The sequence below is a fragment of the Metopolophium dirhodum genome, chromosome 3 (assembly GCF_019925205.1).
Source record: "Metopolophium dirhodum isolate CAU chromosome 3, ASM1992520v1, whole genome shotgun sequence".
In the NCBI taxonomy this organism is placed as follows: domain Eukaryota; kingdom Metazoa; phylum Arthropoda; class Insecta; order Hemiptera; family Aphididae; genus Metopolophium; species Metopolophium dirhodum.
Window position 1 is genome coordinate 29436076 of NC_083562.1, and position 25671 is coordinate 29461746.

At 30.5% G+C, this 25671-nt stretch overlaps 1 protein-coding gene across 1 annotated transcript; it reads right to left on the bottom strand.

Moving 5' to 3' along the window:
• Nucleotides 1-13580: 13580 nt before the first annotated feature.
• Nucleotides 13581-24609, bottom strand: LOC132941957 (pickpocket protein 19-like). The gene is made up of 12 exons (XM_061010222.1): nt 24474-24609; nt 23824-24091; nt 22634-22837; nt 20164-20326; nt 19570-19718; nt 18895-18999; nt 18003-18069; nt 15170-15449; nt 14938-14997; nt 14615-14762; nt 14104-14201; nt 13581-13991 (listed from the first exon to the last, which is right to left on the bottom strand). Exons 2-12 carry the CDS (start codon nt 24027-24029, stop codon nt 13747-13749), a joined length of 1725 nt encoding a protein of 574 aa, XP_060866205.1. The 5' UTR covers nt 24030-24091; nt 24474-24609; the 3' UTR covers nt 13581-13746.
• Nucleotides 24610-25671: the final 1062 nt, after the last annotated feature.

Below are 25671 nucleotides of genomic sequence, written 5' to 3' on the forward strand. Positions count from 1 at the left end.
AAAAAAAAAAAACTAAAACGCGACTCGACGATAAAAATAACATTAATATATTCCAATGGCATTGCGGGTACGCAATGATATTATTATATGTATAACACATAGGTGGAGGTAGTCGATGGGAAAAGTAGTGGTGGATGGGGGGGGGGGGGGGGCGAGTGGGTATGTGTTGGTAGGGACCTCTGCGCGCGAACAGATTTCCCGCCGATCGGTGGTCCGATTGGCCGCGGTCGACCGCGAACATACTGCCCCAGACAACCGCAACCACAACAAATGCCGACACGCGTGCGTCGTCGTCGTCGTATTCGCTGGCTTAGGTACAGCGACGAATTTATAATATATAGGTACGTAAGTACGGTGGAGTGATCCATTTATAAAACTGGGCAACTGTAATGATATAATGTTATATTTTATTAAAAGTCGATTTTTGTATACGATTGAAAATAAAAGTTTTCCCAGTTTGGATTGTAATATCATGGCCACTGCAGGATACCTATACAGCACCTCCAAGTCAAAAACTGAAATCACTCCCATCACATAAATGAATATTATTATTTAAAAAGTTTTAAATCGAAAGCATCTATTTTGATATAGAGTGCATATTAGTTTATATGTATTATTAAATCATTATTTCTTTCAACTTAAATAATTGCAGTATCAATCCGATATCACTCGACTGCTCATAATATGCATGTATATGAATACAGTGTGAACCACCAAGCATGCTCCTCACGCATATTTTTTCCTTTAATAATTAATTAATTTTTGCAATTTTTTAATTTACCTAAGTTAACTTGTTAACAAAACCATATATTTTGAAATTCTTGAGATTTTTTGTTCTACTCAGGAAGTGCTCGGTAGCGATAATATATACTTCTGTTTTCAAAATGAGAACTCTCCCCTATTTTTACAATAAACTTTTTAGTGGATGATAATTTAAAAAGTAGTAAAAGGTGATGTTTATTTTAAAATAATAAAAAAAGTATTATTGTGTTGCGGTGCAAAGAGATATTCTTTAAATGGCATATAAAAATCAAGTATTTGAGAATATTGTCTGCATATAAGTAGTAGTTATGTATACCTACATAAGCATTCCAGAAATCAGAATTTAAATAAATATACCTACCTATAATTATAAAGTCTACAATGAATAAAACGGGTATAAGCATTCTTTATTATTTACAGTTTATTATAACGATTCATTTTCACAAACAAATCTAACTATTTATCATAGGTAGGTAGGTAGTAGTTTCTAAGTTTTTCGATGACAACTATTATTGCCAAGTATAAATTCAATTTCATAAATAGGAGGACAGTATAGAAAAATACTTAAAATATTGAGGAAGTTGTTTATTTAATTCAAGCATTTTAAGTTTAAATGTGTTTCGAGTGTTACACGGAACCTCAACTTTTGACGGATTAACTTTTGACTTTTGACTGCCTTTGCTATATTCTTGGATTTTTCTTAACTTTACAAGCTCAAACATTATTTTAACCCAATATTTAAGTATCTACTATTCTGATATTATAAACACAAAATGATAACTTTAAAAAATGTATTGTGTGCTTCTGATTATGAAGTATCGTTGTAAATGTATTGTTTGCGCATTCATAACCCGCCTTGTCGTGTTCTGTATATTCAATAAGTTGGTTACGCGCTTATACGTCGCCTACAAGTTGAAGAGTGTATTCAACTCTACACGACACGGTAATTTGTGAACGCACCTTTAAATTAAAATAAATGGTGCCTACATCTAATGCATTTATAGTAGGTACGTTGAGTTTTTTTTTTTTATTTTGTAAGCAAAACAATTTCGTCAGGGTTACTTAAAATTAAAAATCTGTTTTTACTATTTTTATTTGGGTCTCATAAGTTTAAAAACAATTTATATTTCAGTATTTTTTTTGTTTTTAAGTAAATTTAAAGAGATCAACCTACACCTGAGTAGTGAGTATTGTTGAGTTTATTTCATTTTATACTCGGTAAACTTATAAATTCTTTTATAAATAGAGCTGTATAATTATATTAATTGTATATAAATAATGTAAAAGCTTATTATAAAACCTCCTAATACACTTACCTTGCCTAATTTTCTTCAAATTTAAAGTTTTCACACAGATAGTTACATTGATGGTCGTAAAAAAATTGGTATCAATGCTCACATCAAAACTATTAACAATGTTAAACGTGTTATCAATAACTTTAAAATATAAAAATGCATTATTATGTTAAAATAATAAGACGAATATACCGAAAACCTAGATATATGTAATAAATAATTATAATATTTTATGCAAAATGAAATGTCATATTGTATTGATTCTTCCACCAAATTTCCATCTTACCCAGCATTTATATTATTACGACTTGGCAAGATTGATATGCAAATGCACGAACTTATACACGAGCCCTAATCATAATAAATCCCTAACGTGTGCAATATTACATATTATTATAACATTATTTACATATTACACAATATATTGTAATATACATAATACATCGCACTTAATGCGTGTACATTATACAAAATACACATTCTAGGTCTGTATATATGTAATATTATAATATATATAACTATAGACAATTTACCGTGCTATATTGCTGCGAACATAATATCAAAGTATAAGGAAACCAGTAACTATACGAGTAAAAACACATAGTGCGGTATACGAGTAATAATGTAAATCACAGTGACATCCTGCTATGTCCCAACAGAAATACACAATTTCAAATTGCAAAAGTTGAAGCATGGGATAACTAGGTATATAGAAGAACAATATAATATCATATATCAATATCCTCGGATGGTAGTCATATAAATCCTTTTGGCGACTAACGTGCCATGTGCATATTTAAATACATAGACTATTTTGTATTAAAATTTTAATTAAATTTAGGAAAATTGTTACTGATGAAAATGTTTCAATTTTCATTTAAATAGTAATTTTGATTTTTGAAATAAATGGATAAATGGATTACCGGGTAAAATAAATTTTTCTTTTCATAACAAAAATACATTTTTAAGTTATTTTTTGTTTGACGGGTGCTACTACGTATGCTCTAGTGATCGCTTCACTTGTATAAACTTTTTGTTGCAACAATTAAACAAATTATATACATTTTAGATTCTGAGCGGAGTGAGGAGCTAGTGGTTTTACAATGGTGTTTATTTTTATTTTATTTTTTTTTTATATCCTGTATACAAAATATCTACCAGAAGGAGTGCTTCGATTTCAACATAAAGTACCTTATCTTTTAGCAAATTGGATCAAGATGGTACTTTTGAAGGTCATTTTCGATTTTCTCAATAGTTATTTAATGCCACAGGAAAAACCACCGACAAATTACGGAAAACCGCTAAAAATGGGATTTTAATTTCAAACGCTTTATTTATCACCATAGAAATGAATAAAAAATAATAATAATACCTATCATAATATAAATTCAACTTACAGGCTATAATAATTAATAATTAATAATAACAATATATAAAAATCCAGATTGACAAACCGTCTACGCTCAGAATCGTTTTTCTTATACAATGATTTTATATCATTGAATTCAAGTTTAATAAAATCCATTGTACATTGACCCACTTGTAACATATTGTACAGCAGAGTAACATCCACTTACCTGCTTTTTTAGATACGATATTTAAGTTTTATAATATATGACTATAGCTGACCCTGTGCACTTTGCGTTGCCCGTTAAATGTATACCAACTCTATATGACTCAAACTTTGTTCAATTCATTATTTAATACGCGGTGTATGGTGTTCAAAACTTATTTTAACTTCTCCGTTGCCCGGAGTAAAATTTCTGATTCACAACAGTATATATTGTCAGGTAGGCAATCTACCTGCGGGGAATCGCGGACTCCGTGCTGTTTGTACGTAAGTGTGTGATTTAACTCTAGAGTATCAAAGTTATATCAAGTTTGTCGTTTTACTTAATTCCACCTACAGTGGATTAATATAATCAATTAGTACAAACCCTAACTAAATTAAGTTAACCTAACCGTACTAAAATCCGATGAATAAAAAAACCAAATTTAACAATTTTTAAATTAGCCTATCCCTGATACCTAACCCTGAGTTAAAACGGGGGCGTAGCCAAAACCGTGAACTTCTAACTCCAAAAGTGCTGGATAAAAAATAAAGCTGTATTCTTTCTTAAGTTAAATGGTTCAAGGTCTTCTATTCACTTAACTTCACTACACTTACACTTCACACTTCACATAATTTACATAGGTATCCCTTAGGTCACAATTAAATAATACTGATGAAAACGTCGTACCGAACTTCGTCTTTTATACCTTTGAAGAAATTTGTAAATTTCTAGAACGAAGAATTAGCAAAAATTTTATACGACGTCACTCCCTATTCTCGAACATTGTGGATCTTTCTAGAAAATTATATAACTTTCTTTTACACAATTATTGCAATAAAATTATATTGAGGGCCTTAATCGAGATAAAAACTATCCTATACTTTAAGCTGGATCAAATTACACACAGTGTAAAAAATTTCATTAAAATTGGTCCAGTAGTTTCGGAGTGCATACCGGACAAACATTGTGACACGGGATTTATATATACAAGATAATAGTCTGAAATGGTTCTTATGCATACAAATAACGTTCAGAACGTTGATTGATACAACAGCGTAGCACTGCCCATTAAAAAAAAAATGAGGTTACTAAATGTTGAAACAATTTCATAAATATTTGGAACATTGTAGATTTTGTTCGTGGCCGATTCCAATAAAAATGTTCAACATTTTCTTTTGGAACGTTGTAGTAACAACGCGTCGCGAAAGCAACTTTGTTCAGCGAACACGCGCACGCAAACATTGTCATGTTCGTAGTTCTATTTGTTAGAATGGCAACGACCCTTCATCAAGTTTCCTAACAGGGGAAAAAGATATCAGGTAAATATTATGTATAATTTGTTTACGTTTTGTTCGTGGTTGGGAAAGTTACTCAATAAATTGTTACCAGATACAAGTTACAAGGTAATCTAAGACAATGTATACAAATTCTAAATTCTAAATAAATTGTATTTTACTTTAAAAACTGTTTCTAAATCAGTGTTGGGAAAGTTTTAAGTACTTTTTTTTTATAGTTAAATACCTACACTATGAGTTACATTATTTTTGAGTTGTAAAAGTAACTTAACTAAAACTATTTTTATCAAACGGCTATAACAAAAATACTAATGTCAGGAAATCCTACACATACAAAAATCTTTACAAATATTTTTAAATATCGATAATATAAGTTCTTAAAATGTATTAAAAATAATAAAGGTACTAGTAGGTAAATTAGTAATATTTTACTATAAAAAAGTAACTTAAATCACTATAAAATTAACTATTAGATACCAGAAAATTACTTAGACAATTATTTTGTTACAGTAACTTGTAAGTTGTACTTGATTAGGTTAATCCCCAACACCGATATAAATACATTATACAATGATACCTAGATACAAGATACGTATCACAGTTCCGTAAAAAATACAAATTAAGTACATAAAAATCCTAAAAACAAAAATCTTTTCATTCAAATTTGTGTTTTTTTGTTTGTTTGCATTTTTCATACCTACTCAAAACGATCATGTTCGATGGACCTTGAGTTTGTGTTAGACATTATTTACGTTTGCACACAAATATAAATGTGGCCCCCGCTGTCGAAGAAAAAGATTAATTAAAAAAAAAAATATATTATAATCATAATATAATATAGGTAATAATTATACATAATACATATTATTATATAATATTTTCGCGTTATGATATTGCTTGGTAAAAATTATACACGCCACATGGTGAACAGTTAAATTTTCGTTTTGTCGGGTGCAGTATAGGTGTACAGTATACGATACCTACCACACAGAAGTGCAATGAACTGTTAATAAAACCCATTTACGTATCCGGAGTTTGTAAGAACCATGCAATCACCGAATTAATTGTCGTTTTTGTACACCTAATTTATAATAAACAGAAAAAAAGGTTCTTGACTAGTTAGGTATAGGTAGGTACGTAACATTTTAATATGATTTTATAACTTACATTATAATATTATAAACGTCGTGCACTAAAGATGCGAGATAAGTACTATAAATACTATAGGTACATTTAACTATTACGATATTGACCTTGCAGGAATATAATATAATATTTTATACCCAATAATTTTATTATGTTTAAATCAAGACCGTTGTGGGAATATTATTCGAACACAAAAATCGTACAATCTACGAACAATATAATATAATTTTAACGGTATTTTCTAGCGCACGAATTTCCACATAGCTTTAGAACGAAAACGGTCAAAGTTTAGAATTTATATGTAAATTATCATTCGTGTTTCATACCTATATATTATATTTTTGACTTCTATAAAAGAGGTGACGAATAGTATTGCGGTGTACTGCGATAGTGCGATCGCGTGTAACATTATTGTTGTTCAAAAGTATGCAATGTAGAACTGCAGTTTTCGAAACCACGTGCAGTGGAGTATTAGAAACACTAAACATATACCTATACCTAATATGTCGTTGGAGAAACTCACTAATAATAGTTTAATATATTATATTCGATCATTCGGGTGTGATTTATATAAATAAGTAATAAGTGTCTTACTCATTACCTATTAATAACATTTTTAAAAATATTTCTTCTGCATAATTTTAAGTCGTTACGAAACAACATTATTGGAAAAAAATATTTTTTTACTTATTGGAATGACGCAACATACATTTTTCATTTCATTTTCCGACTCAAAATAATGTTCGGAGTATTTCGATCTATAAAAAGACAAGTGGATTACAAAATACTATATACGACAATTTATACGAGATTATCTACTTGGCTACTCGTCAGATTTATCGGAGAAACTGCAGTGGTCTGTGGTTATTAATATTACTAGTGTTTGCCTATTCAGCTCCTTAATAAAATAAAATGGTATTATATTTTATAGGCCCTTATTTTAAGGGCTATTTTGTATAAGCAACCACTAAGTAAATTGATCGCTATGTCACCAGGTTTTTCTGTATTGTCGTGAGCTAACCTTTTGTGGGGTACCCCTATACCAACCCAGTCCTCTAATCTAAACCTTAAATACTTATAATTTATAAGTCATAACTCATAAAGTAATCAGCTAAAATTAAATTTTTATGTATCGAAGTACTAAAAAATTATATTTTGTTTTTTAATAAGTGATACAAATTTTATATCGTCATTAAAAGATTAAAATATTGTTACGATAAAATATAGTTATTTTAGAAAAAAAAATTAGAAACTTTTGTTCTAAAAATTACGTAAAAAATAAATCGTTTACAAAACGTTACCATTTTTTTTAAATAATGAGTATCTTAGGTTAAATATTTATCACCAACGTCTAAGTACTAATATTTTATTTTTCATTGGCTTTGCCTTTTTTACATATTATATTATTATGTACCTATTGCCTTTGTACAATTATTTGTAATTGCACAAGCTTAAATGCGAATATGCTTAAAATAATAAATATTAAAATAACAATGGTAAACCTGCTGTAAAAATATTTTACTGTAAAGTGAACTAAAGTGATTTAAATAAAGAAAAAACAAAACAAAAAAGAAGGAAAGAATTTAGAAATCGTCGTCGTAATGGCCCATTAATTAAATAATTGGTGGTGAGACGAGGGACGTTAAAAGAAGTAGTGATTCGAGTTGAATGTACCTTAATTCTTAAAGCAGAGTACTGAGTAGCTAGATAAGACGTGCAAACGATTCTATATTGCAATTCAGCAACCAATCGGTTGATTTAAAAACAGCTTGCTGGCTGAAGTGTGGCTTCGTTGTTCGACCAAAGAAGATACGCCAAGTATTAGCTACCGCGGAGAATAATCGTGTGATGGATAAGGAATTTTAAGTAGCTAAGTAACTGGAAACACGTAAAAACTTACTCTTGACTTTCTCAAGCTTCATCGTGTAATTGGCAGTTGTAGCAGGTCAAGAAGGAATCCTAGACCATACAGCCATACTCCACAGCACACGTCGGATAAGAGCACAAAATTATACATCTATATTTACTTAGTTGAAAGTCTTAAGCACATATAACACATAGTTCAGCTGTATACGGTCCAGGGCCAAGGTTATAGCTTAATCTCAAGCTGCGATCCTTGACATAATATCAGATTCATTTTAAATATTGTTTTCGTAAAGGCAATAAGAAAAAAAACTGATCAAGTATCTGTCTCTGCAGTGGCATAGCTATTCTTCATTGGTAAAACAAAATGTGACGTCGTCTATGAACCGCTAGGAACGTTCAGACGTGTAACCAGGTACTGAAAATTTTCAATTTTATCTCCTAAAATTACCAACTAGATGCAATTTACTATCAAAAATCTCCATCAAAGTTGATGATCAGAGTACTTTTTCTACATAAAAAAATTGTCTCTAATCACAAAAATAATAAACACACAAAATATTGTATAATCATTATATTTATCGCTCCGCTCAAAATCTAAAAGTAGGTACCTATTTCGTTTCAACAATAATATTATTGTTAGGGTATCTAATATAGTTGCTATAACTATAGTAAATCAAATAATTTCAGATTTCGAAATCTCTGTCTAGTATCTTATAATGTCAACTCATTGGAAAGTAGCATTTTAATTTTCAACTTATTAATCAGGCATAGTATGAATATTTTTTTTTTTAACGAGAACCAACACAATGGCGGGACGCCCGGCTGTGTGGTTTTATGATTATTAGTTATAATAAATTATAATAGTTAATATTACTATATGTATGCTGTATGCAATTAGTATTATGTAACCATTATAACCATAATATAGACGGTCATAGTTAAATATTGCAAAAAATAAATTATTATTTTGGTAGCAGCCGCACACCGCTAACACTAGTCACTGTAATATTTTATATTATGAAAACTGTGGTAACAAACTAACAAAGCTATCTACCGGTAAGTACCGAGACCAACGCGTTATACTGAAGTTTCGTATAATTTAAACGTTAGAGTGTGCATCATCACAATATATTATTTGATTTTAATTATTCACAGTTCTAATATTGGTTTGATTATAATAATAATATTATACCTGTCATATTACAATATAAATATTATAAAAAATGTATTATTAATCATTATTATAAAACCAATGGTTCTACAGAAATCAATAAACAATAGGTACATACACTAAATTTTTCAATTTAATATAAAAAAACAAGGACATAATAATTCTTTAATTTTAGATATAATTCTTAAAATTAAAATTACAGTATTAAAATAATAATTTTAAAAGTATTGAGGTATTAGTGACGTAACACTCATTTTTCAGTTATTATCATTTTTTTTTTGTAATGTAATATATTATGTTTCGTCAAGGAAAAATACGAAAGTCGTCCCCACGGCATTGTCAGTTCAAACACAAAAATAAATAAATGTAACTGATGATCAAAAATAAAATTCCTGATACGCCACTGCGTAGTATAGGTGATTATTATGTTTGTGTACATTTTATAGTTATAACTATAATATAGGTATAGTTATTATATTATAACATGATTATTAAACATAAATTATCGATTAATACTCCGATTATATATTTTGTAAATCACACAAATTCATATTAATGAATTTATAATATTTCATATTTGTAATTATTACACAAATATGTGTATTTATTCATGGAGAGGGTCCAGCTAATTTTTCAAATGCATTTAAGTAGGGGGCTCCGCTACAGAATTATATATTAATATATATATTAGATGTTTAGATAGGTTTTATGGGGCCAATGGAGGGGTCCGGACCCCACGGAACCTCCTCGTAAATACGCCACTGAACGGATGTAACGAATGGTGCTTGCGCTGTATTTGAACAATTATTCTGTGGGTTGGTGAATATTTATTTTAAATGCTTACATGTAGTACTTATGAATATCACCTGTTGAATTTAAATAAAAATAAAATATGAATTTTTAATGTTGACGGTAGATTAAATAAAAAAATGATAGTGCCTATATAAATATATTTATCAATGCGAGAAGTCTACCGAAAATAAGTCTGGGTTTCATACTGACAGACGTATCCACATGTAGTAGACGTACACATATTTTTATTTTTATAAAGTTTAAAGCATCGACGACTGAGGTCATTAGCCTGTAGATTGGTAGGGTTGGTACAGTAGGGGTGGAACGGTTGGTACGGTCGGTTAGGAACACGTGTATGTGTGGCAAGGTTTTTGCGCACAGCGAACCGTGGTCACCCATCCGAGAATTAGTGGCAGCGGCTGTTGCTTACTCTCAATCACGTCGCGTGATTGATTTCAGCCACTGCGCCGCGCCGAGCCACATATTATACACGAACATTATCCCTTAGAATCGACAGTGACGGTTATCTTCAAAATAACAACAGGTGCTCATTTAAAAATAATAAGTTTTCCGTACCAATACTTCGGTTAACCCCAAAAGATATTTATCTCGTACATTTTTTTAAACTATTTTTTTTTAAACCTTATGATTAAAGTTTATTTTAATGTGATTTTTTAACAACTGGCCTTATTGAAACTTTTGCTTAGTTAAGTTATACTGTAAGTATATTATGTAAATACATATTTTATAAATGTAATATATTACTTTTATTATTTTCTGTATCAGCTATTCTCAAGCTATTTCCAAATAATTAAAAAAAGGGCTTGAGCCGATTTTTAGATACGAACGTGATAGCCGCTTCTGTTAGTTGCCTATCATCCATTTTTATGTATCTATGTCAATACTATTAACATAGACTTAATACTAAATTACATTTCACTTTATAATAATATTATAATCAAAAAATAATATACGAGAACATCATTAGAGTACTAATTTTTACTAGCTTTACCTAAGCTATAATGAGGGAAATGCGTTGGCTACTTATTGTTTTGTCAGGCCAGTTAAAATTGTGTGCTGATCCAGACATAAAGTCTTGCGCACGTCTAATTATTGTCTTATAAGATTGTTAAAATACATTGTATTGGTAACGTTATTAATTGTGATATCATAATGTCAAACATAAATATTTTCGAGACAGTGCAGTTTCCCAAAATATCGAATGTGAACCAGTGTGTGAAAAGAGGATAGTAATTTTTGGACGGAAAGAGTAATAGTATGATACGAACAATTGTGGATACAACACGAAATACCGATTGATTTTAAAATGTATTATTATAGGTAAATATAATAAATATTAGGATAGGTATATAATATGATAATATTATTAAATTATCTATACTTAAACGATCGATATTATTGTATGTTACTTCATTTAGTCAAATTATAATATTATAATTAAACATCAATTGGAGGACTAAATTTGAAATATTTTGCTCTCGATTATATTGTAGTCAAACATGATTGGATTATCTGTTCGTTCATATATGACGTGACAATAAATATTCAAATATTGTTCACATTTCTCTGTGTTCAGCTGTTGTAGTTGCATTAATGTATTAATGTATTATACACACATCAAGTAAGATACCTCTTAACATATTGCCCGATATTGGTGCCAGTTGCGCAAATCTATCGAGGTGGAAAACGTGGTTAGAAAGATTCTTGTCTGTGAAAGTTATTATTAAATCCAGTCAGTCAACTTATCGATTATTGTGGAACACACATCATGGCAAAGCACAGTACAATGTGCTATGACCGGATACTAATCCGTAGTAGCGGAATTGCAGGATCCATTGAATGAGACACTGCATTGTATAAATGGATACGAAATCTAACTATTCAACAGTTAGAAAATTATCAAATAGTTTTAAATTTGAAAAGAATATTATTTTTTGTTTAGAACACCTTACTCCTATCCCCCGTTGTGTCCGTCGATCCGTTAGTCACCAGTGCGTAGTTATGATATTGTTGATATATATTTTTGATTTTCAACTATTTATAGTAAGCTTTCCTAACGCGTTTAACATTAATTTAAATACATATTTTTTAAATTGTTTGAAAACATAAGATAAAAAAAATGCAGGAGAAATAGATAACTATAATTCTGGTGTAGGTACAGTAAAATTCTTCTGTACCTCGAGATTTAGTAAGCACTGTAATGGATGTGTGAAATTTTAATTTAATGATAAATCATTGAATACGATTAGAAACGATCATGAGCGAAAACGGTCAAAATTTTCGTTGACCAAGGATACTGAGGAATTATTTTAATAACAATATTACAGTTTTAGCAAATGTATTGTATGAGATAATGAGCGAAGAGATGAGTTAATTGATTTTGCAATGATTTATTTTATTTTTTATTTCTAAATTAATTTTTTCTATCTATTAGAAAAAATGCTCCAATAATCAACTTCGATGGAGGTTTCTGGTAGATAATTGGATCTAGTAGATACTTTGGGTTGACAATAAAGAAAGTTTTCAGTACTTTTTAAAATTATTGGGTAAAACAAAATAAATACGAACATTTGTTAAATATTGTTATGTAACAATAATTTATTTATTTGTTATATTACATTAAAATAATGATTTGGAAATCTTGGTTACCAACAAATTAGACCATCTTCGACCAGATATGTTTTACATCGTATACAATGATTTGCAATTAAATTAAAATTCAACACATCCATTACTGTGCTTACTCAATGACAAGGTACAATCAACGCTTATTGTATAGCAGAGCTATTACTTAATATTCCCCTTTTTTCTTTCGATTATTTTAAAATTGAATAGATACTGAGAATTTTCAATTTTTACCTCGCAAAAATACCAAATAGATCCAATTTTCTACCTTAAACCTCGATGGAAGTTGACAATCAGAGCATTTTTTCTATATTAGAAAAAAATAAAAATAAACACACATCATCATTGTGAAATTAATACATTTATTACATACACTCAGCTCAGAATCTAAAATTACTATATCGAAAATTTCAAAAATTTAATTGCAAAATGCTTGTATGCCATACAATTGTAGGTGGCGTCGCTTCGACGCTGACCCATTATTAATTAACAAAATAAAACACGTGAGTTTAAAACAAATTATATTATTTCTTACATAATAAAAACAATTGACAAAACATATCCGTTAACCACATAAATCATAGAAGTTATATACTTACTAACTCATACACACTGTTACCTCGTGGTAACGGAAGTGGAAGATGGCATTGTTGCCAAACCTAACCCTATAATTAATTTTGTCCATCCTGACCAAGGGTTGTCCTCGACCCAGAATTATACAAAGTAAACATTGTATAAAATTATTATTATAATCATAATTTATTTTTTTATAGATCATTGTTAAAAGAAATCATACAGAATAATATAATTGGCTTGCCATGGAGATACTTAGATGATAGGTACCTACTGGACTTTTGAGACAAACAATTTATTAATATATGACGTGTATACTTAATATATATTTCAAAGAATCTATACGTAGCCTCTTTTAATGTTGTAAAAGCACACTAAATGTGCAGTAAAATAAATATTACATTTTTATTCGGTTTAATGTTCAATCTTTATTTCAATCACATTTATTAAAATATTCACAATAATTACCATGGCTGCGGTGCATACGTAAACCCACGACTTTATTCGTTTGACGTGATACAATATTACCTAGTCATGACGTGCGTTTGTGCAGTGAACACAATATAATATATCTTCGATTTAATATAGTGATGTGTTACCTCATATTCTCATATAGTTTTATTATACTAATCATAATTTTCAAGTACTTAAAATCTACACGTAAATCGATCAGTTTGTCTGTTGTTATTCGCTCGAGAATCGTCGATCGTCCAAGTATCCTTGACTATTCGACGTGGGTGTTTGCGTTTCTTGTTCGATTTGGACGCAACAACCGTGTTCGACGGTGTCTGGCGCCAGTGGTGATAGGCCTTCCAAGTCAAAAAATATATGAGTTCGATGAAACTTAGCAACGATCCGCCCAGAAACAGACCGGCGCAACCACCAAACGACACTGCGAATAATAACAAAACCCAAAAACGGAACATTTTTAATATTATAATATTATGTTTCACATTGGACACATAATCTTTTATATTTTATAGATGTCAAAAATTCATATGCACCCAACAAGTCGAGCCATCCGAGGACCAAGTCCGATCTGTAAAGTATGCACGTGCTCTGTATGAAGTGTGCGTCGATCAGTATAGATGAAGAGGAATTCCTATGATATAAAACAGATACAATATTAATTAATTATTCACCAGTGCCGGTCAGAATTCAAGTGAAGTGGTTTGATGTAGTTCACTTTCTCTGTTACTCGGATAACGCATATTTTAACTTTTTAATAGAAATATGAGTAGGTATATTTTAAAAGGAGGTTTAAGCTCGAATTCATTAATTTCTAAAACATTGACTTAGAATAATATACGTTTAAGAAAAAAAAAGTATAAAATTGTGGTTTTTGACACTTTTAAAAAGATTGTTGTCTTTCTGAAAGAGGTGTCTAAACCAATCTGTATTCTAGAAAGTGACGGGATGCGTATGGCGTATTAGTATTTTTCATATAAATTTAGCGACAGCCGTTCCTCTCAACCGTTTCGCGTTTAATTGGCCGCCAAGACGAAACTGACTTACAGCACCGTCGAGATGGATGGTTCGGCGATGGTCAGTTCGGAAATGTACATTTGGTGGACACAATCTGGCATGCAATTGCATTTCAGCCCGGGCATATCGTTTGTCAAGAACGCATTATGTTCGGACGGTATATGACTTTTGAAGAATTCTGAAAATATAGGATAAAAAATAAAATTCGTATTTTCTATACTATTATGACGTCATTATATCAGTGGCGTAGCCAGGATTGTGTAATGGAAGGGGCGGTGGTGGTGGGGGGTTGGGGCGGGTTATACCACCCAAACCTCGCCTTGCTACGCCACTGCATAATATAATGCTCTTACTATTTTTCTCAGACAGGCATAATAAATCGTCGACGTTGCACGGCCGCAACGAATCGTTTTCTGTGGTGAAAAAAATATATAATCATATTATATTCGTTTTGTACGGCCCAGCCCGTGTAATTAATTAAAATTAATTAAAATATTCGTTTCGTTCAGAGTCAAATTTATACGTCAAATATAAGTTTGGTATTTATTATTTTCGTGTGAAATTTTTTTTAACGACGGTACTTACGTTGCATGAGGCCGAACATGAACTCCAAATAACAGCCGCAGTGATGAACCATGTGATTCATGTAACATGCCGTCTTGCAATTCCTCCGCAGGTAGTATTTCGTGCCCATTCCGGTGGTACTCTCGTCGGCGAAAAGACACCTTCGCTGTATCGGGTTCAGTCTCCTGGTCCTGTTTGTGTTGTATATCCTGTCTCCCCACAAGTGAATAATGCCAATGCTGCCCCCTGTCACGACCATATCAGATCCGAGCGGAGCGCCTCTTGGTTCGCCGATCATTATCTAAAAATAATAATTTAATGAGCCTATCATACAAAATTCCGTTTTTAAGCCCCCCCCCCCCCAATTCTGCTGTAAATTATTTAGTGAATTATTTTTCTGAACATTTTAATGTATTAAAATCAAAATTCAAACGAAAAATTTTCGAGTTATTTAATGTTGTGTTAAATTATATGTATAGTTAAAAAATATCAGTTTTAGATATATTATAATATTATTGTAATGTACTAATATACATTTATACAAACAATAAACAGCCATACAAATAATAATATGATTAGTGTTGTGGTGTGGCGTGGTGGTTGGCTTCCGTCACAAAACGTGTTCTGAAGTCGAGCAGCAGCCGGTGCCACTAGTTACCAGATTGGTAATCACCCGGGTTATAGTGACAAATCCTCGCCATATAAACAAACGTGTTCTAACCAACCGTACCCTCCACCACAGTTTGAAACCTACTAAAAAAATAATAACCACCCAATAGCCTATGTTGCCACGGGTTAATTAATAAAAAATAAAAATTTTAGTAATATAATATAATATAATTATGGCGTTGGAAAAGTAGCGTCCCTATCGCCCAATGTACTATACAGTGTATTGCAGTAGCCTGTGACCGTAATAGGTTGGGGTTGGGACGCAGGACTAACGACGCTGCTCTGGGAAAAAATATTGTTCAGGATTCATACATGGGAAGCAACTAGTATGTGTCCAATTTAAGGACAAATTATTCTTAGTAGGTATAGACATATATTAAAAACTTAGACGCTAATCGTTCGAATTTAATTCAGTCATTGAATTAAGACAGTGAAAATATGTAGGGCTGACGTTTCGATGTTTATATGTAATATAAAATAAATTTACTAAAAGACTACCTAGTCGTTAGGGATTTTTCTTGTTGTACTTAATTAGATTATACCCACAAAAAAAATATAAAATTTTAAAATTACCTATCAATATGCAGTTCTTCATACTTTGTAAAATGATTATTGTTTATTTTATCATATGAATTATTTTAATTTTGTCTGTTCTGGCACTAGCATACAATTAATTCAGGCCAATATAATGGTCTGAGCATAATAATGCAGCCAATGTATTCCCCAAGTGATACTCCAAATAACGTGCATATAATTGAATATAATATAGTATATTAGCTGTTGCGACTATTCGGCACAATATTATTACATAATTATAATATAGCCCTGTTAGCCCCATAATGTCATTACTCATAACCAGGGCTAGGATTTATATGCAAAAGCATGTTTTTTTTGCGACTTCTGATTATTGATTTTGTCAGTAATGTCCACGAATCACCTCATGATGAGATAAATGGTGGTATATTTATTTTGCATGTTTTTGCATATTTTGGATGAAATGCATATTATTGCATATATTGAATAAAATTAATATTATTGTACATTTTGATTATAAGAATGCGAAAAATAAATGTTTTATAGTAAATTTCATAATACTTGGTTTTTTGTCAAACATAAATTTTATTTTTATAAATACAATCCTATGGTACAATAGGTATGCGATAAAAGATTAAATAATTTGACATTCATTTTCGAAAATTTGAAATAATATATGATCGTAGCATGTAACACTCGTAGTGAATGTGAATTATAAAATTTATTTCTAAATTATTTTTTTTTCTCAATTATATTATATTAAGACGCCCGATGCCGATGCCATTTTGTCCTCAAAAATATATTCTGTGGGAATAATGACACCACCTTATAGAATCAACCAAATTTCATAATTTTTTATTTAATTGCTAGAGAGAAATATTCTACAGCCCGCATCGATCTCTGTTTTTCAATATTTCATTCTCAAACTTTATAATATGTCTAAAAAAATACAAGATAAAAAGCATTTTTTTTTACAAATTTTTTAATACAATTATTTGAAATAAAATACAAAATCAAAGATTGGTGTGGGCTGTAGGAAATCTTCTTCTTTCAGATAAAAAAAAGTCATCAGAATCCGACAATTCTACAAAGCTTGAGCGTTATTCCCGTAAAGTGTTTTTTTTCGATATAATACACCCTATCAACCCCCCCCCCCCCCCCTAAATAGGTATTAGGTAGTAGATTAGTGTAAAAGTCTTATAATTGAAGTGGCAACTAACATATAAAATTTAATTTTCAAATTTTATAGAATTGTGAAAAATTTGAAAAACTGGTAACGTGACCCTAAAGACGAACAGCTAATCACTGATATATCTCAACAAAAAAATATTTTTTTTTGTAACTATATTTTTGTGTTAATCTTATAAAAATTTAAATGCATATTTTTGCATATTTTGGTAAATAAAATGCATATTTTACCGTTTTTATTGCATACAAATCCTAGCCCTGCTCATAACGATACCGGTAGTTTATAGGATTTACTCGCATTTTCTCAAATCGTCAAGATAATCGACAAATGTCAAAAATATTTGTTTCATAACTATCTATTTGAATAACATATTTTTTTTTAACTATGGGTCGCTTATCAGTTATAAATGGTGATATATAATATGACTATAAAGGCGTCAAAAATATTTTTAAATTTTAGTACCCTTGTCGATTGTTTGGCAGCTACTCCAGGAGCGACTTGTTCCGGGTTCATCGTAGTTACGTACATCCTGTAACAGTGGTTTAAATAAGTTGAGGCACACAAGACACAACATTGGCAGGGAGTGTCCAAAAAATCAAATTTACATAATTTTTACTAATACCTATACAATATAAGGTATATTTTTATAACATTTTAAAATATGCATACTGTCATACATGTAAATATAACACTTAAAAAAAATAAAACAACGTCACATAATTTTCTTGTCTTCTTATCTTTTATCTTCTTCTAACCGCTGAACATAATATGTTACATATGTTAAAATATAACCAACACGTTTTTAAATTTTACAATTAGGCATATAAATTGTAAACACATAATATTCATATATCAGAAAAATATTTTTTTTTCCAGTTCCTTTGGACATTATTTGCATTCTTCTTAGGTAGAGATTGTTTTATAAAATTAAAACATATTTTTCAATGACTTCATAGTCTAATCAAACTTTGTTCATACTAGCTAGAGTAAATCCGTCCAATCATTCCTCAGTCATAGTTGTCTTGAAATACATTTTAAGTAGCTGTATGATCGAAGACTATATTCTCCTTTTCAATCACGTGCCAGCTACTATGCACTAAGGTACTTATCAAAATTGTGGTTGATACCAAAAAATACTGATATTTTATTTTTCGAAAATAAAACTTAAGACCAATAATACAGGCAAAATAGTTATTAATAATTCATTTTATATATAATACAGGCAAAGGTAGGGATGAGGGGTGTGGCCACTGAAAATAATTATCGAGTATAATAGATTTGAAATGTAAAAAATTAAACATGTTTTTGAAGCGATAACTTAGACCATTATTCTTATTTTTACTATGTTTTATACCTGACTCCTGACCACTGACCATTGTCACCCGTACTCCTTGGTCTGAGGTCTCCGGACTCTGTTCGCCAAAACGAACCAATAAGGCCAGAGTCCACGCCGAGTCGCCTGCGAAATATTTCGATATCGGATATTACAATGATATATAATTATATAAAATAATAATAATTATTATTATAATCTAATATATAAAAATCTCGTGTCACGATATTAGTGTTCGAACTCCTCCGAAACAACTCCACCGATTTTAAATACATTTTTTTTGTAAATTTGGTAGGTATGAGAATAGGTCGTATAGTATTTTCACCCTCCTAGGTTCAACACGGGGAGGTGCTCAAACGGGGATTCTGAGATTTACGGTGGAAATTTTTGTTTATAAATAGTTGTTACTGGTTATAGGAGAAATAATTATTAGAAATTAGTATTTATTTATTATTGGTTGCCATAGGTTATTTGGAAAGATCAGGTACAAGCATGCATGAAATCGAATTTTTGAACATTGCCTACCAAGGTGGATGAGTTGCACTTACTGCAGCAAGTTACACCTAAAAGGAGTTGAACAATCATAATTTTTTTAAAGAGTTGCCATTTTTTACAGACAAAAAAGTACACGAGATCAGTTAGTACATTATAATAATGTAGATACGATACCATATCGCCTTAATGACCAATACTCACGCTCTGCTGTACTCGGAAAAATCGGAATTGAACGAATGACACAAACCGAATTCGGTTCGCTGCAACTCGAATAGGTCACAACAGTTTACCTGTTTGAAGTTCCACCAGCAGCCACCGTTGGGAAACACTTCGTCACACGGCCTCATCACCTGTTCACAAATTATTATACGTTATGTAATACATTTTGTACAAATAACATAAAAAAATTATAAGAGGACACGATTCTCATTGTGTTAGTCGACTACGCGTACATACACGACCGTGCTTAGAACTTAATCCATCCCTAAATATCAATAGATATTAGAAATATTGATTAAAATATCAAAGAATATTATATATTTTATCGTATTTCGATCGAGGGTATTAAAGAGATTTTTGAAAATGTACCTAGACATATAAGTTATAATAATATATGTTGTTATATAGTATTACCGGCTGACACTGCAATGCGTTACGTAAATGGTATTTGTGATTATGCCCCCCCCCCCCCCGAGGTTCTATGAAATTTGAGCTTAACTATTTAAGTTATTATAGTTGGAGTCATACTTATTAAATTAGCTACTAATATACTATATAACGTCTAGAGGGACAAACCTTCACTAGAAGTTCGGTGAGGTTTAGCTGGACGAGCTTGGATAGTTCCGTTACGTTCTTCAGCTCCTCAAACTCATGAAACTCTCCATACGATAACACGGAGAACGTTTTCAACAATTTCCTCACGACGGGCAATAAACCCGGATCGATTTCCGGCACGTCTCTATACGTAATAATATATGATATATTTTATTCAGTCATCTATAGTAATAAATAGAGGTTAAACAACGAAAATAAGAACTATAGTTATTACCATTAGAATTATTATTATTGGATATACGTCATATAGTGTTCCATAAAGAATGTCAGGATTTCAAAAATCATAACATCGTGGGTTTTTATTGTAGAGTGATCTATCTATGATTCTCTGTTTTTTCATCTTGCTAACAAACCATAACCATATTGAACCTTTGTAAAAAATAAAATTTGAAAAAATCTTGATTACTTATAGTTTTGATTGGTAACTACTTCAATTGTGTAGTGTAATACTTTATTAAATTTACCGTTTTGAAACCTACAGTACATTCTTTATGGAACATCCTATACTATGGTTAAGCGTGTTACCAAGATTTATTATCACACGGTAATAATTAGTATAATGTTTTATGCTTTATGCAGATAACCGTGTCACACTGTCACCTATAATGGTTATAAATGATGTTAATATTCCAACTGTAATGACCTTTATTAGCTTGTCATTTTCAGTGAATATCCATAGTAGTTTTATTATTAATAGTACTATTGTTTCGTCTGAAATATAAAATTGTATTAAGTATTACTTAGGGCCTAGGAGGGAGGTGGGAGAGTTTAATCGTAGATGTATCGAATTTTATTAGCAAATATTATACGGCTGTCTGTTACCAATCAACCCGAAAAACAAATTACGACTATATATTTATTTATATAAGTTGTTCCATAAACATCCAAATTCCAAACACCTTCTGAGTGAATAGAATACATATTGTATACTTATCCAATATTTAGCTATATGAATATTTACTAGACAAATAAATAGTTTAGTAGACGGTGTATTGGAAATTGGAATATAGTATACTGCCAAATAATCAAAATACGTTTCTTCTCAGTTATCAGTGCAACAGGCGTCATCCGAGTGGTCTTTTAATTGTACCTTTTAATTCCGCGTGTGCGTCAGAACTGTTACGGCTGATATTTTTGGTAGAGCTGGATTGCATCCGTAATAATTTTGTATAAAATAATTGTAAATAGTAAATAAGAGGTAAATTGTATTCGTAATTGAATTCACCTCACCCGGACATATTATATTCATTTTTAAAAATATAAAAATAAATTTAAATTGATACACAATTTCAATTAAATCTTCTTATCGAATACCTAAACACTTTAGATCTGTAGGACAATATAAAGTGATTTATTTCTTAAAGATGTAATTTAAGAATCAATAAATAAAATAATATGTACCTACCTATTCAAATTTTAAATTAACAAAAATAATTGAAAATAATATAACTATTAAAAAATAAAAATCATGGAAACAAATGTTTGGGATATAATCCAATTCACCTCCTCGTGGTGCACTCTGGGGAATGAAGTTCATTAAAACCAGGACGCACGTGGGCTGTGCAATAAACTAAAAAAATTTAGTTTGGGTGGCATATGGGTCATACCTTTTTTATGAAAGCACTCGGAATTAACCATGCATCATTTTAGGAAAAGGTGGGGGTATGGTACCATGAGACCGAAACTCACTGGTCTGAATACTCTATTCCGACTCTATTTAGTGGAATTTCAAATAATTTTTAGCCGTGTACATTACTATATTATAAGTTTTTTATTTCATATTACAAAATGGAAAATTATTCAAGAGCTTTCGATTTGTAAAAATTGAATTTCGGACGACGGACAAGTACCTAGTTTATATAAGTTATAAGTATTTAAAGTTCAAATAAGTATAGAGTATAGTCACTATATAGTAGTGGACCAACATTTTGCTTGGTATACATGTAGTAGGTACTCCACTCCTGATAAGTTATCTCATAAAGTGCTCGTAGAAAATTCGATTTTTATGCATCGAAATACTATGAAAAATATTCTGTTTTGATCCTATGGAATAAGAAATTGAAAATTAATTTTGTCATAAAAAAAATATGGTAATGACAAAAAATAGAACGAAATAATATTTTTTTTAATGTACATGTTTTTTATTGACTTAAAGTTATCTATCCTGCCGGTTAGTAAATTGTCCGTTTAATGCACTAAAAATTATCGACTTTTTCGATTCAACCCATATTGTCCGTCAATTCCCTTAGTATACGTACATACTACGTACATACTGATGACAAACTTATAACTCGTACGCGGCTTTAAGTTATATTACAACAATAAACAGAGGTTTGAAGGTAGTTTTTTAATGTGAAAAACGTAAATACAATAATAATATAATATATTGCCTAACCTAACCTATATTGCCCAATTCAACATTTTATATTACCGTGCGGTTAACCGCATGACCCGTTGCCAGTCCACCCTTGAATTGTCACATACCACCACCATCGGAAACGCTATGTCGGCGTAGCTTAAAAAAGTCGTCTCGACCACCGTGTCGATAGTGCTCTTGTTGTACGACTTCCACGATTCGACGATAGCGTAAGTAGCAAACAGCACGGCGCATATTACAGTTACCGACCAGAACGCTCTGAAACATCACGGCCCGGACCGGTTTTCTAAAAAAATGTATTCAACGTGTGTAGTGGCGGCGAGATATAGGATAACTTGAAGCAATTACTTCATGTCCGAAATGGTTGGGTGGGTGTATACATATATATATATATATACAATCGTAAGACATCAAAACAAATATCAAAGGCTCCACAATTTAGCGCCACCACTGAACGTGTACAATATTAAAAAGTAAAAATGCAGTTTAGATCCATGCTCATTTAACACATTTTTTTTTCAAAGATGAAAGTGTGAACAAGTTTAAAAGTAAAAGTAGGTAGATATTCTATAAAAATTTCAAAAAAATACTTTTTAATTTAAATTAGATATTTATTGACATAAATAATTAAGTCCCCAGCCCCTCGAGTGGTAAGTTGGTAAATAATTAAGTACTGATGACCAAATTTTGACTGTTCCATTATATTGTGCAATGTAAAAACATACCTGGTAATGATAAAAAAAGAATAAAACTGTAGGCTTTTGAGATTTATACGACGTTATGCAAACACTTTCAGATTCAGTGTCTTATTAAAAAAAAAATTGATAAATGAACAATATTTAACTGAATTTTTTTATTTAACACTTAAATATATTCACAAATGATTACCCGAAAGTTCTTTCAACTGAATTATTTTACAGACAAGGGATTTTTATTTTTAACAATAGGTAATAAAATTGAGGCGAAATTAAAGAAAAATGTGTGTTACAGATACTTATAGCGTAGGTATTTAAATATTAAATAATTGTTGTGTATCATTATAAATATAATAAAATCTTGAAGGCCGCAATACCATTTTATAAAGTTTTATAATATTATTGGGACATGTAGTCGTATGTTTTAGAGGTATTACTCTTGTTTTTTAGGACATTAAAATCCGCGCCCTAGCTATACCCAATATGTATAAAAGCATGTCTATATTAATACTGATTGTAATATTTTCTGTTTTTCTCGTGGATACCGACTTTTCTCCAGTGCTCCTGTCCTTTCCAACGATGTGGTTGAGGCCGTGCAGCGAACACTGATCACAAACGTCGTCCAAAATTTTTTTCCATACGTTAGCCCGGCGACCGGTGTCAGATCCTCCGAGCTGAGACGATTTGTTCCGAAATCTGACGTCTGCCACTCTCTTGGATACGGACGACAATGTTTTCCCGGAATATGACGTCATCTCCACACAGACACCACTATAAATTGATGATCAGACCAGACTACCAGAGATGATAATACAGTCTAAATGAAAATTAAAATGTAATATGTATACTCATATATTATTATATCTTTATATAATTATTCCCTAATAATTACCAAAATATGCCTAAAAAAATTAGTTCTCATGTGGTAAAATATATGATATTTTAAGATCAAATCGTAAAATTAAATGATTATTTTAAAATACATTTATGTATTATACCTATGGACAACATCTACTAAGAATGTGATATTTAAAATTAAATAATTATATAAAATCAATAGTTAAATAAAATAAATAACAAAAAATTCAATTTTAGCACTGGAACAAAATATAAAATCAAATTCAGATAATCGAAATCCTAAAATACATACATTAAATACAAAAACCCTAAATTTGGAAAATTAGCAAAATTTTACTTACACGTTGGATTGCTGGATCGTGAAACACAATTTAGTATAATCTATACTCTATAGACTAGCTATTATTTTCGAATCGTGTTAATCGTATAATTCGTGTATTATTATCGGTCCAATCGATGTATCGTGATTTTCAAAACACTTATCACAATATGTCATGTCTACAGGACTAGCTCACAAAACTCACAATGCAATACTTCTACCTAGTTTTTATGTTTACATTTCTATATAATATAATATTATTAAAGTGTCACCTGTCACACTGCTTATTACATGTCGACGTTGTATAAATAATAATAATATAGTTTTGCACACAACATAATGTGAGCGCCGTGGACGAGCGAATTTTATTATTTAACATATATTTATGTATTACTTAAAAGGACAGCCGAAGAGATGGTAAGTACCTATACTATATAATATCATATTATTATATTTGTAATAATATAATATGATTATATGAATAACAATGTGAATAGAATGTCATATGTAATATGTATTTTATTATAATTTATAACATTATGTTAACATAATATTATATACCTCAGTATATTTGGGTATAATGGTTTTTATGAGTTTTTTGAACGTTAATTATAATATTATTTCAGTATGGATTGTTTTTATTTCGATTGTAAAAAAAGTATAGGTATTATTTAAATTATTTCTATGTGGTACCTTGGTTACCAAAAAGGTCTTCACTGAGAATCATTTTTCATCGAATTCAAACCCACAAATACCTACTTGACGTATTTTTAAAATATATTTAGACACAATGGTACACTATTTGTCTTGACAGACGACAATCAGGGGAAATATTAAAGTCTTAAATGGATCAAATGTCTATTATGTCGTACTCAAAATGGATCAGTAAGGCCTAAACCTTCGTAAGCCCTATCCCATTTACGTCTACGTCAACACTATTATAATATAATAATAATATATTATGTATATATTACGGGTTAAGTCAAAATCTTTAAATTGTGTAATGTGGGGGTAACTGAGCACGAAATACGTTTATAATTTTTTTTTATTATTTTGTAGCTATAATATTATAATACGTAGGCCATCGAAAAAATCTTTTTGTCTTCCTTCCAGAGTTAACCATTATTATATTGGTTTAATGTTATATCAGGTAAGTTATCTATAGATAACTTAAAACCGAACTTAAAACCCCGTCAAGGCCTGGTAATTACTAATTACCT